The sequence below is a fragment of the Oncorhynchus gorbuscha genome, linkage group LG06 (genome assembly GCF_021184085.1).
Source record: "Oncorhynchus gorbuscha isolate QuinsamMale2020 ecotype Even-year linkage group LG06, OgorEven_v1.0, whole genome shotgun sequence".
Taxonomy (NCBI): Eukaryota; Metazoa; Chordata; class Actinopteri; order Salmoniformes; family Salmonidae; genus Oncorhynchus; species Oncorhynchus gorbuscha.
The window spans coordinates 10,427,166-10,446,709 of record NC_060178.1 but is presented as its reverse complement, the minus strand read 5'-3'; the positions used below and the strand labels follow the sequence as shown (position 1 = coordinate 10,446,709).

The window sequence follows — 19,544 nt, the reverse complement described above, 5'->3', positions numbered from 1 at the left end:
GCACTGCGTTCATCCACCTCTGGCCTGCTCGCCTCCCTACCACTGAGGAAGTACACCCCCACTCAGCCCAGTCAAAACTGTTCGCTGCTCTGGCCCCCCAATGGTGGAACAAACTCCCTCACGACGCCAGGACAGCGGAGTCAATCACCACCTTCCGGAGACACCTGAAACCCCACCTCTTTAAGGAATACCTAGGATAGGATAAGTAATCCCTCTCACCCCCCCCTTTAAGATTTAGATGCACTATTGTAAAGTGACTGTCCCACTGGATGTCATAAGGTGAATGCACCAATTTGTAAGTCGCTCTGGATAAGAGCGTCTGCTAAATGACTTAAATGTAATGTAAATGTAAATGTAATTATCTTGGCAAAGGAGAAATACTCACTAACAGGGATGTTATCAAATTTGTGCACAACATTTTAGAGAAATAAGCATATGGAAAATGTATGCAATCTCTTATTTCAGCTCATGAAACATGAGACCAACACCTTACATGTTGCATTTATATTTTTGTTCAGTCTAGTTACAGGGGAGAGGAGGAGGGATGAACGAGCCAATAGGAAGCTGGAGATGATAATCAGGTGGCCATAATGGTATGAGGGTCAGATTGGGAATTTAGCCAGGACACCGGGGTTATAAAAAGTGCCATGGTATCTTAGGTGACCACAAAGAGTCATGACAACCTAAAGACAGAACCTTACACAGGGAAATGTCCCCAATCACTGCCCTAGGGAATTAGAATATTTTGTTAGGGACCAGAGGAAAGAGCACCTCCTGCTGGCTCTCCAACACCACTTCCAGCAGCATCTGGTCTCTCATCCTGGGAACAACTAGGACCAACCCTGCTTAGCTTCAGAAGCAAGCCAGCAGCATTTGCTCTCCCATCCAGGGGCCGACTAGGACCAAACCTGCTTAGCTTCAGAAACAAGCCAGCAGCATCTGGGTCTCCCATCCAGGGACTGACCAGGACCAACCCTGATTAGCTTCAGAAGCAAGCCAGCAGTGGGATGCAGGGCGGTATGCTGCTGTGTGTCAGAGTTTGCATGAATTATGTGTGTGTGTGTTGTGTGTGTGTTGTGTGTTGTGTATGTGTTGTGTATGTATTGTGTGTGTTGTGTATGTGTTGTGTAGTGTGTGTTGTGTATGTGTTGTGTGTGTTGTGTATGTAATAATAATCCAAATCCTTACAGTCATGTGTGCATACATTCACTGGGTGGCTCGAACCCCAGGTGTTTTGTAGTGTTGACCTTGGCACTGTGCTCCAGGTCTTTGTTGTTGAGCAGAGCATGGTTGGTCCTGAACACGATCCAGTCAAACAGGGCGCTGTACAGGGATTTGGCCATGGAGTCCCGAACGGTACCAGCCTACACACACAGACACAATCATGAGACATGAATGTAATTTACAGTCTGCTCCAATCACAGTGCTATACACACACTGTACATTCATTTAATCTGGACCATGGGTTGATCCTCCTGTAAACCCCCCTTCCCCTCACACACCCACACCCACACCCACACACACACACACACACACACACACACACACACACACACACACACACACACACTTGTTGAAATCCTTACATTATGTAGATTAGATACAAGCAACAATGGCAAACATGAATTAAATAATCTGCTGCACTTTACACAACAAGTGAATCTCTAATGCATTAGTCTGTTGATCTAGGACTATCTATCTAACTCTCTAATGCATTAGTCTGTTGATCTAGGACTATCTATCTAACTCTCTAATGTATTAGTCTGTTGATCTGGGCCTATCTATCTAACTCTCTAATGCATTAGTCTGTTGATCTGGGCCTATCTATCTAACTCTCTAATGTATTAGTATGTTGATATAGGCCTATCTATCTAACTCTCTAATGTATTAGTCTGTTGATCTGGGCCTATCTATCTAACTCTCTAATGCATTAGTCTGTTGATCTAGGACTATCTATCTAACTCTCTAATGCATTAGTCTGTTGATCTAGGACTATCTATCTAACTCTCTAATGCATTAGTCTGTTGATATAGGCCTATCTATCTAACTCTCTAATGCATTAGTCTGTTGATCTGGGCCTATCTATCTAACTCTCTAATGCATTAGTCTGTTGATATAGGCCTATCTATCTAACTCTCTAATGTATTAGTCTGTTGATCTAGGCCTATCTAACTCTCTAATGCATTAGTCTGTTGATATAGGCCTATCTATCTAACGCTCTAATGCATTAGTCTGTTGATCTGGGCCTATCTATCTAACTCTCTAATGCATTAGTCTGTTGATCTGGGCCTATCTATCTAACTCTCTAATGCATTAGTCTGTTGATCTGGGACTATCTATCTAACTCTCTAATGTATTAGTCTGTTGATCTGGGACTATCTATCTAACTCTCTAATGCATTAGCCAGGACAGCGGAGTCAATCACCACCTTCCGGAGACACCTGAAACCCCACCTCTTTAAGGAATACCTAGGATAGGATAAAGTAATCCTTCTCACCCCCCCCCTTTAAGATTTAGATGCACTATTGTAAAGTGACTGTTCCACTGGATGTCATAAGGTGAATGCACCAATTTGTAAGTCGCTCTGGATAAGAGCGTCTGCTAAATGACTTAAATGTAAATGTAAATGATATAGGACTATCTAACTCTCTAATGTATTAGTCTGTTGATATAGGACTATCTAACTAACTCTCTAATGTATTAGTCTGTTGATCTGGGACTATCTATCTAACTCTCTAATGTATTAGTCTGTTGATCTGGGACTATCTATCTAACTCTCTAATGTATTAGTATGTTTATCTAGGCCTATCTATCTAACTCTCTAATGTATTAGTATGTTGATATAGGCCTATCTATCTAACTCTCTAATGCATTAGTCTGTTGATATAGGACTATCTATCTAACGCTCTAATGCATTAGTCTGTTGATATTGTCATGTTTTGTCATATATTGTCTTGTCCTTGTGCTTTCCCTTCTGTTCGTTTCCCCCTGCTGGTCTGATTAGGTTCGTTCCCTCTTTCTATCCCTCTCTCTCCCCCTCCCTCTCTCTCTTCTCTCTATCGTTCCGTTCCTGCTCCCAGCTGTTCCTCATTCTCCTAACTCACTCATTTACTCTTTTCACACCTGTCCCCTATTTTGCCCTCTGATTAGAGCCCCTATTTCTCCCCTTGTTTTCCGCTTCTGTCCTTGTCGGATCCTTGTATGATGTTCGCTGTTCTGTGTCCTGGTCTCGCCCTGTCGTGTTTTGTCTTCTTCAGATGCTGCGTGTGAGCAGGTGTCTTAGTCTGCTACGGTCGGTGCCTTCCCGAAGCAACCTGCAGTCTATGGTCGAGTCTCCAGTCAGTCCTCGCTACTGACGAGTGGATTTCAGTTTTTCCTGTTTTGTTTTCTCCTTGTTATATCCAGGATTATTACTTTTGTCATATACTGGAATAAAGACTCTGTTTTCGTTAAGTCGCTTTTGGGTCCTCATTCATCAGCATAACAGATATAGGCCTATCTATCTAACTCTCTAATGTATTAGTATGTTGATCTGGGACTATCTATCTAACTCTCTAATGTATTAGTCTGTTGATATAGGACTATCTATCTAACTCTCTAATGTATTAGTCTGTTGATATAGGCTTGATTACCAACAACGACGAGACGGCCTACAGGGCCCTCGGAGTGTGGTGTCAGGAAAATAACCTCACACTCAACGTCAACAAAACTAAGGAGAGGATTGTGGATTTCAGGAAACAGCAGAGGGAACACCCCCCTATCCACATTGATGGAACAGTAGTGGAGAGGGTAGTAAGTTTTAAGTTCCTCGGCGTACACATCACAGACAAACTAAATTGGTCCACTCACACTGACAGTGTCGTGAAGAAGGCGCAGCAGCGCCTCTTCAACCTCAGGAGGCTGAAGAAATTTGGCTTGTCACCAAAAGCACTCACAAACTTCTACAGATGCACAATCGAGAGCATCCTGGCGGGCTGTATCACCGCCTGGTACAGCAACTGGTTAAGGCTCTCCAGAGGGTAGCAGGTCTGCACAACGCATCACCGGGGGCAAACTACCTGCCCTCCAGGACACCTACACCACCCGATGTCACAGGAAGGCCATAAAGATCATCAAGGACAACAACCACCTGAGCCACTGCCTGTTCACCCAGCTATCATCCAGAAGGTGAGGTCAGTACAGGTTCATCAAAGCTGGGACCGAGAGGCTGAAAAACAGCCACCACTAACATTGAGTGGCTGCTGCCAACACACTGACTCAACTCCAGCCACTTTAATAATGGGAATTGATGGGAAATTATGTAAAATATATCACTAGCCACTTTAAACAATGCTACCTAATATAATGTTTACATACCCTACATTATTCATCTCATATGTATATGTATATACTGTACTCTATATCATCTACTGCATCTTTATCTAACACATGTATCACTAGCCACTTTAACTATGCCACTTTGTTTACATACTCATCTCATATGTATATACTGCACTCAATACCATCTACTGTATCTTGCCTATGCCGCTCTGTACCATCACCCATTCATATATCTTTATGTACATATTCTTTATCCCCTTACACTTGTGTCTATAAGGTAGTAGTTTTGGAATTGTTAGCTAGATTACATGTTGGTTATTACTGCATTGTCGGAACTAGAAGCACAAGCATTTCGCTACACTCGCATTAACATCTGCTAACCATGTGTATGTGACAAATAAAATTAGATTTGATTTGATTTATCTATCTAACTCTCTAATGCATTAGTCTGTTGATCTGGGCCTATCTATCTAACTCTCTAATGCATTAGTCTGTTTGATATAGGCCTATCTATCTAACTCTCTAATGAATTAGTCTGTTGATATAGGCCTATCTAACTAACTCTCTAATGCATTAGTCTGTTGATATAGGCCTATCTATCTAACTCTCTAATGTATTAGTCTGTTGATATAGGCCTATCTAACTAACTCTCTAATGCATTAGTCTGTTGATCTAGGCCTATCTATCTAACTCTCTAATGTATTAGTCTGTTGATATAGGCCTATCTAACTAACTCTCTAATGCATTAGTCTGTTGATCTAGGCCTATCTAACTCTCTAATGTATTAGTCTGTTGATATAGGCCTATCTAACTCTCTAATGCATTAGTCTGTTGATCTAGGCCTATCTAACTCTCTAATGCATTAGTCTGTTTGATATAGGCCTATCTATCTAACTCTCTAATGTATTAGTCTGTTGATATAGGCCTATCTTTTTTATTTATTTATTTTTTAACCTTTATTTTACTAGGCAAGTCAGTTAAGAACAAATTCTTATTTTCAATGACGGCCTAGGAACAGTGGGTTAACTGCCTGTTCAGGGGCAGAACGACAGATTGTCAGCTCTGGGATTCGAACTTGCAACCTATCTATCTAACTCTCTAATGTATTAGTCTGTTGATCTGGGCCTATCTAGCATTCTAATGTATTAGTCTTTACATCAACGTACAGGTCTGCCAGTCTGTCTCTGTCCGCCTGTGTCTCTGTCCGCCTGTGTCTCTGTCCGCCTGTGTCTGTCTTTGTCTCTACTGTATTTCCTATTGCATATATCTTCCCATTTGTATAATTATCGCTCCATCTCTTTATATGTCTCTATCTAGACATCTACCAATTTTAACTGTCTCCCTGTCTGTTTACACATCTCTCAATCCAGATATATGTCTGTCTGCCATCTGCAGTATCACTGACTCAGGGATGCGGGTCCATTTGAATAAACTATCTTTTGCCCCATCTGCTTCTCCAACAGAGGACAGAAGCCCAGCCAACACCTGCTCTCTGAACAGTACTGCATTGCACCAGCTGAGCAAAGCAAAACCAAGGCCCACAGTCTGTGTTTCTCTCTACATTTAAGCTGATCAATGTCAATGTCACCTTAACAAGCTTTGACGTGTGTACTTTAGAGAGTCTAATGAACAAGTGGATAATCATCAGCATTCTGACCTGATCTGTTCTATCATCAACATTCTGATCTGTTCTATCATCAACATTCTGACCTGATCTGTTCTATCATCAGCATTCTGACCTGATCTGTTCTATCATCAACAGTCTGATCTGTTCTATCATTAACATTCTGATCTGTTCAATCATCAACATTTTGATCTGTTCGATCATCAACATTCTGACCTGATCTGTTCTATCATCAACATTCTGATCTGTTCTATCATCAACATTCTGATCTGTTCTATCATCAACATTCTGACCTGATCTGTTCTATCATCAGCATTCTAACCTGATCTGTTCTGTCATCAGCATTCTGACCTGATCTGTTCTATCATCAACATTCTGACCTGATCAGTTCTATAATCAGCATTCTGATCTGTTCAATCATCAACATTTTGATCTGTTCTATCATCAACATTCTGATCTGTTCAATCATCAACATTCTGACCTGATATGTGCTATCATCAACATTCTGACCTGTCATCAACATTCTGACCGGATCTGTTCTATCATCAGCATTCTGACCTGATCTGTTCTATCATCAGCATTCTGACCTGATCTCCAAGGACACAAGACATTGGGGAATGTGAAGTATTTTCTGTCAAGTGTATTTATGTGGCTCATCTTTCCCCTCTGAACCTGTAGAGGTGTTGAACTCGAAGATTAAACTACCCTCTTTACTTTCCATAACTCTTCAGACAGTCGGTCTAATGTCACAATGCTGTTACATAGTCCTTTGTTCAGATAGACTTCCACCTATATGGAGACTACGCATCACAAGAAGTCTTACATCCGCTACATCGCTACATAACACCATTGTTGATAGTGGTTAGCTCACAGCCTACCAAGCCCACATGCGCTAACTGTAGTGTCAGTGTAACATGTTAGCATGCCAGATAAGTTCCTCAAATGCTAACAATGTTAGCTAGCCAACAGTAACGTCTGTTAGCATGCCAGCTAACAGCAAACAAGTTCCTTCTGGTTTTTCTATGATGCCCCAAACCCTGCTGTGCTACAACACTACAGATTTAGGTGTTTTGAGATTCAGAGCCAAAACTTTAAGTGTCTCCAGACAGACAAATCACTTTTTGGATACTTCAGCTGTCCATAAAAAACAACAGTACCAAGACAGACGATTACGTGCCTCAACAAGCCAAAGGAAAATATGCTCTCCACTTACAGATGATGAAAGGCATGCTAAGCTAATATAAGTGGAGTTGGAATGAGGACTTGGACATACGACCATCAGCCTTTGGCAGTTTGGAGTGTTATGGAAAGGGATTGGGCGGTGGAGGAGCAAAACAGAATAGTATTGGTCCCCAAATGACTGGATGATCTTTGTGACTGGGAGGCTGTATACAGGGACCCTTCTGGCAACTGCCACATTGACGACAAAGTTACTCCAACAGTAGGCCATCTTATGCATGCTTTGTGTAGCTACTGTAGCTCATATAGGGTGAATATGGGCTAATGTGAGTGGAGTTCGTTTCAGTTTAGCTGTGGTTGGTCATGTGTGTTCTGAATGACTTATCACCTTAGATAAGTAATAGATAAGCGCTGTCCATTTCATTGTGTTAAGCTTTGAAACAACATCTAAAATGACCATGTTTTACACTGCTGTTGAACTTTTTTCAAATTGATCATCACAGTGAGGTGAGTATTATAAGCACTATACCGTTTTGATTATGAGTAGAACCTGATGGAGGAACAATAGAGCCCTGAGTACCAGGCCATTAGAACCTGATGGAGGAACAATAGAGCCCTGAGTACCAGGCCATTTGAACCCAATGGAGGAACAATAGAGCCCTGAGTACCAGGTCATTAGGACCTGATGGAGGGACAATAGAGCCATGAGTACCAGGCCATTAGAACCTGATGGAGGAATAATAGAGCCCTGAGTACCAGGCCATTAGAACCGGATGGAGGAATAATAGAGCCCTGAGTACCAGGCCATTAGAACCCAATGGAGGAACAATAGAGCCCTGAGTACCAGGTCATTAGGACCTGATGGAGGGACAATAGAGCCATGAGTACCAGGCCATTAGGACCATGTTCCTGAACAGCTTTCACTTGGTTTTCCAAGTTAAGCACTGGGTAGCTGTAGGAACAGGGTTGGAGAGCTCATGGCATACAGAGTTTGGGTGGAATATCACCTGTGGCACAGCGAGGGCATGCTCCTCAAACAGTGCTTGATGCATGGAGTGTATTCTTATATCGCTATAAAACCGAAATAGCCTACAAAACAGACCGGCGGGAAAGCACGAGGCCTCCATTTGTTATTCGAGTGCGTACAGATGCCGTATTCTTTCCCCTGACCCTGTTCCTGCCCATTTGATAATGGTCCATTCTAAATCGAAAATATTTTTACATATTAGTAAAGACAAAATTAAATTGAGATGAGTCTGATGGGTGAAAATATGACCACTTGATGAGAGAACAGCTGTGCAGCCTGAGGTTAAGGAACAGAGAGCAAACATTTTTTAACTACTTTCTCAAATCATCAATAGCCTATATTAGCATCATAAAGCCCATATACATTTTGATTTCTAACACATTGTAAGGTTTGTATCATTCACAACTAAAGGTGCCAAATAACTTTAAATCTAGCGTATATGACCTGTTTCAAATGATCACTTTTACACTCAACATAGCTACTTCAAATGTGCACTTGCTCTGGAATGGGAAAAATATCCTTTCTATTTTATTCAGCTGTAAGTTAAAATACAGTATATATTCTTACTATAAAATTATATAATATAATGGCCGTTAGACGTATTTAACTTAATTTTTAATTTTACCTTTAGGGCAAGTCAGTTACACACATTCTTATTTTCAATGACGGCCTGGGAACAGTGGGTTAACTGCCTGTTCAGGGGCATAATGACAGATTTGTACCTTGTCAGCTCGGGGGTTTGAACTCGCAACCTTCCGGTTACTAGTCCAACGCTCTAACCACTAGGCTACCCTGCCGCCCCATGTAGACTAACTGCCAAAACTACCAGCATCAACAAAACATGTAGGCTAACTGCCAAAACTACCAGCATCAACAAAACATGTAGGCTAACTGCCAAAACTACCAGCATCAACAAAACATGTAGGCTAACTGCCAAAACTTCCAGCATCAACAAAACATGTAGGCTAACTGCCAAAACTACCAGCATCAACAAAACATGTAGGCTAACTGCCAAAACTACCAGCATTAACAAAACATGTAGGCTAACTGCCAAAACTACCAGCATCAACAAAACATTTAGGCTAACTGCCAAAACTACCAGCATCAACAAAACATGTAGGCTAACTGCCAAAACTACCAGCATTAACAAAACATGTAGGCTAACTGCCAAAACTACCAGCATCAACAAAACATGTAGGCTAACTGCCAAAACTACCAGCATCAACAAAACATGTAGGCTAACTACAAAACTACAAGCATCAACAAAACATGTAGGTTAACTGCCAAAACTACCAGCATCAACAAAACATGTAGGCTAAATGCCAAAACTACCAGCATCAACAAAACATGTAGGCTAACTGCCAAAACTACCAGCATTAACAAAACATGTAGGCTAACTGCCAAAACTACCAGCATCAACAAAACATGTAGGCTAACTGCCAAAACTACCAGCATTAACAAAACATGTAGGCTAACTGCCAAAACTACCAGCATCAACAAAACATGTAGGCTAAATGCCAAAACTACCAGCATCAACAAAACATGTAGGCTAACTGCCAAAACTACCAGCATCAACAAAACATGTAGGCTGTTTTGGCATTTAGCCTACATGTAAGTCTATGGTGTAACGGGAGGCAGGTCCAACATGTAACATATAGGTAATTGCCAAAATAATGGAAACACTTGAGTAAATGAGGGATACAAAGTATATTGAAAGCAGGTGCTCCCACACAGGTGTGGCTCCTGAGATAATTAAGCAATTAACATCCCATCATGTTTAGGGTCATGTATAAAAAATTCTGGACGTGCCATGGCTGTCTCAGTCACCAGATCTCAACCCAATTGAATCTAAGATTCTGGAGCAGCGCCTGTTTTTCACCTCCACCACCAAATGATTACATTTCTTGTGGAAGAATGGTGTCACATCCCTCCAATAGAGTTCAGACACGTAAGATATATGAAGCTATTCTGACTCATGGTGGCTCAATGCCCACTTTATGTTGATGTTTCCTTTATTCTGGCAGTTACGTGTAGGTCTGTGGTGCAACTGTAACAGTTTATAGAGCTGACACCATTTTCATACTCTACATGACAGAGAATGTTGAGAATGTTGCCTACATACCATACTGTATATGAACCTTCTGTAACCTTGCATGCCCCTGAACACACCCCGAATGTACAGTAGACTGTTTGCAGGCAGTAAGTGAGTTTAAACCGCTTCGACTAGGTCCAGGGGGAGCACAGATTCACGATGAAGAAAAAATGTTTATATATATATATATACCACACATTTCTAATAAACAATGTTGCATGTCCCTAAACACGTCCCATATGTACAGGTCATTTCAACTAGGTTCTGGGGAGCAGAGAATTGTGACCAAGTAAAAATGTGTTTTAAAAAGCCTACTGCATTATTGACCTCATCGTTATTTTTAGAGGAATGAGCTTCACTGTTTCCTGTTTCCTGCTCTCAAAGGTGATATAAGTTCACATGTATTATGCAGCCCAATCAAAACTGCTCAAAAGGTCCATCCTGGGATTTTCAAACACGATAAAGAACATTTGCGATGACGTCTTGTTTGAACGAACATCCACTGTCACGAAACATCACAAGTCAAACACAATTAAATGATTTACCACAATGGGAGTGTTGAGTTAGATATGGAATGGATGGAGAGAAAACATTTGCTAAAAACAAACGTTGTTTTTATAGGAGGGCCACCCTAAATAATAAGAGGGAAGTTATCAGAGAGAGTTTAGAGCCTGTAATGAGGTCTTGGTTGGAGTTTGGTCATTAGAAGCTTATGCCGGGGAGACCAAAACACAGAGAGCCGTGGTCTTTCTCGACTAATGGCTTACAAACACGCTCCGCGAGCCACGGGAGGTGTAAAACAACACCCTGCATGAGCCCGCACTGCACATGGCTCGCTAGCCTCTTCTCCGCACGGGGTGGCTGTGTTTGAGGCATTTGTGTCCAATTGGATGGCTGTTTTTGATGCGAGTTTATAGGAAAGTGTGTGTTTGATTGTGTGTGTGTGTGTCTCTGTGTTAGCTACAAAGATATAAACATAGTTGTGATATAGCGTGGCAACATTTAATCTAAACCACATGAATGCATGGTTTAAGAAGTTCCTTATCCTCCAAACGGTCTCACTTTAAAAACAGGAAACAGGAAGTGGTGGAATCTGAATATCTGGAGCCAAATCAACAGTGAGTCAGTGTAGCTTATCTACACACACTACACACACAGCAGAACTGGGGTTAATTAAAACAACACCGTCTTCCTCTCATTAGCTAGCACGCATCAGGCCAGAGCTAGTCTTCCTCTCTCATTAGCTAGCACGCATCAGGCCAAAGCTAGTCTTCCTCTCTCATTAGCTAGCATGCAGCAGGCCATAGCTAGTCTTCCTCTCTCATTAGCTAGCACGCAGCAGGCCATAGCTAGTCTTCCTCTCTCATTAGCTAGCACGCAGCAGGCCATAGCTAGTCTTCCTCTCTCATTAGCTAGCATGCAGCAGGCCATAGCTAGTCTTCCTCTCTCATTAGCTAGCACGCAGCAGGCCATAGCTAGTCTTCCTCTCTCATTAGCTAGCATGCAGCAGGCCATAGCTAGTCTTCCTCTCTCATTAGTTAGCACGCAGCAGGCCAAAGCTAGTCTTCCTCTCTCATTAGCTAGCATGCAGCAGGCCATAGCTAGTCTTCCTCTCTCATTAGCTAGCATGCAGCAGGCCATAGCTAGTCTTCCTCTCTCATTAGCTAGCATGCAGCAGGCCATAGCTAGTCTTCCTCTCTCATTAGCTAGCATGCAGCAGGCCAAAGCTAGCCTTCCTCTCTCATTAGCTAGCATGCAGCAGGCCAAAGCTAGTCTTCCTCTCTCATTAGCTAGCATGCAGCAGGCCATAGCTAGTCTTCCTCTCTCATTAGCTAGCATGCAGCAGGCCATAGCTATTCTTCCTCTCTCATTAGCTAGCATGCAGCAGGAAACGGACAGGTATCCAACCACTCAAGTCTTAAAAAAATAAAAAATAAAACAGTATTAGGGGCCAGAAGGAGACAATGGAACAGGACCTCTCCCAAATCGGGTCCATCTGAACCCCAGTGTGACGGGACAGCTACCCGGGAGATACTTTTGTCCAGGAGGGGAAATTATTTTGAGAGAAAAGATGCTACACTTGCCAAGCCCTTTCTTCATGGGCCCTTGTACAATAAAATGGTTTAATATTATGGCAGAAAGTCATGGATTCCACAAGCTTACTTCAGGCGAAAGAAAGAAAGAAAGAAAGAGAGAGAGAGAGACTATTTCCACATCGTTACAACACTGTACATAGCCATAATCACATTTGAAATGTCTCTATTCCTTTGAAACTTTTGTGAGTGTAATGTTTACTGTTCATTTCTGATTATTCATTTCACTTTTACTTATTATCTATTTCACCTGCTTTAGCAACGTTAACATATGTTTCCCGTGCCAATAAAGCCTTTTACATGTTATAACAGTGAACACAATCACAGAAGTTCCCAAAGATTAAAATACATTTCAAATGTCATACTATGTCTATATACAGTGTTGTAATGATGTGCAAATAGCTAAAGTACAAAAGGGAATATAAATAAACGTAAATATAGGTTGTATTTACAATGGTGTTTGTTCTTGTGGCAACATGTCACAAATCTTGCTGCTGTGATGGCACACTGTGGTATTTCACCCAGTAGATATGGGAGTTTATTAAAACAGGATTTGTTTTTTAATTCTTTGTGGATCTGTGTAATCTGAGGGAAATATGTGTCTCTATTTGGCAGGATTTGGTTGTGTCTAAATGTGTTTCTGTCCTGTGGCTCTGTGGGGTGTGTTTGTGAACAGAGCCCCAGGACCAGCTTGCTAAGGGGGCTCTCCTCCAGGTTCATTTCTCTGTAGGTAATGGCTTTGTTATGAAAGGTTTGGGAATCACTTCGTTTTAGTTGGTTGTAGAATTTAACAGCTCTTTTCTGGATTTTGATAATTAGCGGGTATCGGCCTAATTCCCCTCTGCATGCATTATTTGGTGTTTTACGTTGTACACAGAGCATATTTTTTGCAGAAATCTGCATGCAGTCTCAATTTGTTGTTTGTCCCATTTTCTGAATTCTTGGTATATCGAATTCTATGTTCCTTTTGATGGCATTAAAGGCCCTTCTTGCCTTGCCTTTGTGGAAGTTACCTGTGGCGCTGATGTTTAGACAGAGGTATGTATAGTTTTTTGTGTGCTCCAGGGCAACGGTGTCTAGATGGAATTTGTATTCGCAACTAGACCTTTTATGGAACACCACTGTTTTTGTCTTACTGAGATTTACTGTCAGGGCCCAGGTCTGACAGTATATGTGAAGAAGATCTAGGGGCTGCTGTAGGCCCTCCTTGGTTGGGGACAGAAGCCAGATCATCAGCAAACAGTAGACATTTGACTTCAGATTCTAGTATGTTGAGGCCAGGTGCTGCAGACTGTTCTAGTGCCCTCGCCAATTCATGATATATTTGTTGAAGAGGGTGGGGCTTAAGCTCCATCCCTGTCTCACCCCATGGGCCTTTGGAAAGAAATGTGTGTTTTTTGCCAATTTTGTTTTTGTACATGGATTTTATAATATTGTATGTTTTTCCCCCAACACCACTTTTCATCAATTTGTATAGCAGGCCTTCATGCCAAATTGAGTCAAAATCTAAAAAGGATGAGAAGACTTTTCCTTTGTTTTTTGTTTTTTTTGTTTGTCAATCAGGGTGTGCAGGGTGAATACGTGGCCTGTCATACAGTAATCAGGGTGTGCAGGGTGAATACGTGGCCTGTCGTACAGTAATCAGGGTGTGCAGGGTGAATACGTGGCCTGTCGTACAGTAATCAGGGTGTGCAGGGTGAATACGTGGCCTGTCGTACAGTAATCAGGGTGGGCAGGGTGAATACGTGGCCTGTCGTACAGTAATCAGGGTGTGCAGGGTGAATACGTGGCCTGTCGTACAGTAATCAGGGTGTGCAGGGTGAATACGTGGTCTGTCATACAGTAATCAGGGTGTGCAGGGTGAATACGTGGACTGTTATACAGTAATCAGGGTGTGCAGGGTGAATACGTGGACTGTTATACAGTAATCAGGGTGTGCAGGGTGAATACGTGGCCTGTCGTACAGTAATCAGGGTGTGCAGGGTGAATACGTGGCCTGTCATACAGTAATCAGGGTGTGCAGGGTGAATACGTGGTCTGTCGTACAGTAATTTGGTTAAAAAAAAGACAATTTGACATTTGCTCAGTACATTGTTTTCGTTTAGGAAATATATGAGTCTGCTGATAATGATAATCCAGAGGATTTTCCCAAGGATGCTGTTGACACATACAGTTGAAGTTGGAAGTTTACATACACTTTAGCCAAATACATTTAAACTCAGTTTTTGACAATTCCTGACTTTTAATCCTAGTAAAAATTCCCTGTCTTAGGTCAGTTAGGATCACCACTTTATTTTAAGAATGTGCAATGTCAGAATAATAGTCGAATGATTTATTTCAGCTTTTATTTCTTTCATCACATTCCCAGTGGGTCAGAAGTTTACATACACTCAATTAGTATTTGGTAGCATTTCCTCTAAATTATTTAACTTGGGTCAAACTTTTCAGGTAGCCTTCTACAAGATTCCCACAATATATTGGGTGAATTTTGGCCCATTCCTCCTGACAGAGCTGGTGTAACTGAGTCGGGTTTGTAGGCCTTCTTGCTCGCACATGCTTTTTCAGGTCTGCCCACAAATGTTCTATAGGATTGAGGTCAGGGCTTTATGATATCCACTCCAATACCTTGACTTTGTTGTCATTGTCCATTTGGAAGACCCATTTGCGACCAAGCTCTAACTTCCTGACGGATGTCTTGAGATGTTGTTTCAATATATCCACATCATTTTCCTGCCTCATGATCCCATCTATTTTGTGAAGTGCACCAGTCCCTCCTGCAGCAAATCAGCCCCACAACATGATGCAGCCACCCCCGTGCTTCATGGTTGGGATGGTGTTCGTCGGCTTGCAAGCCTGATTCTTTTTCCTCCAAACATAACGATGCTCATTATGGCCAAACAGTTCTATTTTTGTTTCATCAGACCAGAGGACATTTCTCCAAAATGTACGATCTTTGTTCCCATGTGCAAGTTGCAAACCGTAGTCTGGCTTTTTTATGGCGGTTTTGGAGGAGTGGCTTCTTCCTTGCTGAGCGGCCTTTCAGGTTATGTCGATATAGGGACTCGTTTTACTGTGGATATAGATACTTTTGTACCTGTTTCCTCCAGCATAATCACAAGGTCCTTTTTGCTGTTGTTCTGGGATTGATTTGGCTCTTTCCGCACCAAAGTACGTTCATCTCTAGGAGACAGAACGCGTCTCCTTTCTGAGCGGTATGACGGCTGCATGGTCCCATGGTGTTTATACTTGCATACCATTGTTTGTACAGATGAACGTGGTACCTTTCGTGTGTTTGGAAATTGCTCCCAAGGATGAACCAGACTTTTGTAGGTCTTGGCTGATTTCTTTTGATTTTCCCATGATGTCAAGCAAAGAGGCACTGAGTTTGAAGGTAGGCCTTGAAATGAATCCACAGGTGCACCTCCAATTGACTCAAATGATGTCAATTAGCCTATCAGAAGCTTCTAAAGCCATGACATAATTTGCTGGAATTTTCCAAGCAGTTTAAAGGCACAGTCAACTTAGTGTATGTAAACTTCTAACCCACTGGAATTGTGATACAGTGAATTAGAAGTGAAATAAACTGTCTGTAAACAATTGTTGGAAATATTACTTGTGTCATGCACAAAGTAGATGTCCTAACCGACTTGCCAAAACTACAGTTTGTTAACAGGACATTTATGGAGTGGTTGAAAATGAGTTTTAATGACTCTAACATAAGTGTCTGTAAACTTCCGAATTCAACTGTATTTGCCATTTGAGTGAATGAGGAGCACAATCTCTGGCTTTTGTGTGTCTTCAGTGGATGTGTGTGGGGCTTGTCAAGTGAGATATCAGGGGAGCTGACAGGATTTGGTGTCTGGCCCAAACTTTATATTTGACTGTATATTCCAGTCAAAGACAGACAGCGAAAACAGGAACTCGTATGAAACCGTTGATAGCTAATGTTAGTTATTAAATTGACCTGGGCTGTGTTCATTATGCACAAAACAGAAGAAAACAGACTGAAACATGCCACATAAGTAAACCTCACAGGAAACAGGAAGTCACAGAGGAAGACAGCACCAACAACACAACCCTGAGGCAGCGGGGCCAGAACAAATCCTCCTGAGACTGCCCCTCACGATCCCTGATGCATTCTGCAACCAAACAAATCGATCCCTGGCCGCTGATGCATTCTGCAACCAAACAAATCGATCCCTGGCCGCTGATGCATTCTGCAACCAAACAAATCGATCCCTGGCCGCTGATGCATTCTGCAACCAAACAAATCGATCCCTGGCCGCTGATGCATTCTGCAACCAAACAAATCGATCCCTGGCCGCTGATGCATTCTGCAACCAAACAAATCGATCCCTGGCCGCTGATGCATTCTGCAACCAAACAAATCGATCCCTGGCCGCTGATGCATTCTGCAACCAAACAAATCGATCCCTGGCCGCTGATGCATTCTGCAACCAAACAAAGCCACTCTGTCTTGAGGCCTTTTGGGATTTTACAATTTGAGTCATTTAGCAGACACTCTTATCCAGAGCGACTTACAGTAGGAAGGTCCACTCTTGGGAATCAAACCCACAACCCTGGCGATGCAAGTGTAATGCTCTACCAACTAAGCCACATGGGAGGTTTTACCAACTGAGCCACACGGGAGGTTTTACTCTGACCAAAATCTGTTCTCGAAAATAAGCCCCCAAAATGATGAATTTTTGGTGGTCAATGAGTGTCAAATTTGGTCAACGATAAAAGTAATTGCTAATTTGCTACATGAGGCTTATTTCATGCAATAGAAGTTTCGTAACGTTTAGGTTGTTAGAAATGCACTGATATAAGTGTACGCACGTGGCATTCGGTCAACTTTGGAAGAAAAAATAAAACTACTTCATACTGGAGTTATAACCTGTTTTAGCTTTATAATGGACATTGCCATTGAGGGCTTCCACCATTTTAAAGTAGTCAACTGGGTGGGGATTCCTATGAGTTGGGAGCAATAAGCCAAGTAAGAAGAAGAAAACTGACTTTAAAATGGAAAAATGGAGATAGCCTCAATGGCACTGCCTGTCACAGACGCTATAATGGTACAAACACAAAGATGAGTCCTCTATCGATGGCCTGTTGTTCACACGCATATCTTGCCCTCTCATTGGCTAGAATGGTTCCACCTGATCTCGCCTCCTTCCATCCCGCCTGCCTCCCATCTTTGAGGACATTTATGTCCATTGTTGGAGTGGTCACTTGACAGTTTTGTCAATATAATAGACAATCTTTGACTGTACACCCCCCAAATGACTACAAAAGCCTTTGAGTTTTGGCGTCAGGAAAGCAAATACAAACAAAAAAGGAGAGTCCTCAGCAATTCATAAACAGAACTCTATAAATGATTCTGTAGGAGAGTTCTGAAGTTCTGAGGCCGTGTTGATGTCACTTTGGGGTCAGATAGGGTTCAAAGCCGTTTGTGTGGTGCGGTACAGTTGTGTTATTATATTTTGTTGTTGTGGTAGTGTTTGTTATCGTAAGCAGAGCGGGAAATGCTGTGCTCACCTCGGCCAGTTTGTACGGAACGATCAGCCTCTCTCCCACAGTCACCGTCTTCCTGGTGGTCAGAGCCTCGAACAGCATCTCCTCCTTCACCTTCAAAGACAAGTTCAAGGACACAGGTCAGTCAGTCTAGATAACAACAGCCCTCCCCCTTTCTGACTGACACGGGTAGCTTATTATATAGAGCAGAGCAGAACGAACAGACAGACAGACAGACAGACAGACAGACAGACAGACAGACAGACAGACAGACAGACAGACAGACAGACAGACAGACAGACAGACAGACAGACAGACAGACAGACAGACAGACAGACAGACAGACAGACAGACAGACAGACAGACAGACAGACAGACAGACAGACAGACAGACAGACAGACAGACAGACAGACAGACAGACAGACAGACAGACAGACAGACAGACAGACAGACAGACAGACAGACAGACAGACAGACAGACAGACAGCTACCTCATTGAGAGAGGCAGATGTCACTGCACACACATCTGACCACTCATCCATCCACTGGGATCATGGGAGTGGGGCGGCTAACAGCTATTTTTGTCAGTTACCTCCTTTATAATGGTCTTCGTAATGGTTTTTATAATAGTATTTATAATGGTCTTTAAAATAGTCTTTAAAATAGTCTTTAAAATAGTCTTTAAAATAGTCTTTAAAATAGTCTTTAAAATGGTCTTTACAATGGCCTTTACAATGGCCTTTACAATGGCCTTTACAATGGCCTTTACAATGGTCTTTAAAATAGTCTTTACAATAGTCTTTATAATGATGTTTATAAGGGTCTTTAAAATGGTCTTTATCATGGTCTGTACTGTAAACAGCTGCATTTGAGGGGGGAACTAATCGGATTTAATACTTCCTGGTCATCCCCAACTGGGTGTCAAGCTAATTCTACTGCTCACTGATTGGTTGGTTCTGCATGGTAACAGGACTTAAAAATCTTCTCTGCTGTTATGTTAAAACATTTCTGAATCAAGCAATTGGGAGATGTGCTCTAAGGCACTGGAGCACTGGTTTTCTAATTCCCATTGTAACAATGGCTGTGACACAGACCGAGTCAAAACTGAACCTGGAACTGTGTTACTGCCACAGTTGCATCACTCAATACTACTAGCTCAATCTAGCCTAGCCCTCCTGGGACCCTGAGGTCCGGCCAGAGGATCTAGTCTATCATCTCTACCATCTGACACTGCTCCACTCTCTCTTCCTGTTCTGCCCCAACAGGAAACAGGGTGTCCGAGCCAGTCATATTACCATTCATGCATCAGTCGACGCTACAACCAACTAGCATTCCCTGAAGTGCTGCTCACACGACAACACAGTGTAGTAAACATATTAACTCAGCAAAAAAAAAGAAACCTCCTCTCACTGTCAACAGCATTTATTTTCAGCACACTTAAACATGTATTTGTACGAACATAACAAGATTCAACAACTGAGACATAAACTGAACAAGTTCCACAGACATGTGACTAACGGAAATGGAATAATGTGTCCCTGAATAAAGGGGGGGTCAAAATCAACAGTAACAGTCAGTATCTGTTGTGGCCACCAGCTGCATTAAGTACTGCAGTGCATCTCCTCCTCATGCACTGCACCAGATTTGCCAGTTCTTGCTGTGAGATGTTACCCCACTCTTCCACCAAGGCACAT

General features: G+C 42.2%; 1 protein-coding gene across 1 annotated transcript in view; it reads right to left on the bottom strand.

Moving 5' to 3' along the window:
• The window catches only part of LOC124037512 (unconventional myosin-IXAa-like), a 342,685-nt gene that overhangs the window by 126,223 nt on the left and 196,918 nt on the right, over positions 1–19,544 (bottom strand). The window contains exons 9-10 of the mRNA XM_046352288.1: positions 17,874–17,963; positions 1,248–1,364 (exon numbers count right to left, since the gene is read on the bottom strand). Of these exons, the coding sequence (XP_046208244.1) occupies positions 1,248–1,364; positions 17,874–17,963 (207 nt within the window). The remainder of the gene's footprint in view (positions 1–1,247; positions 1,365–17,873; positions 17,964–19,544) is intronic.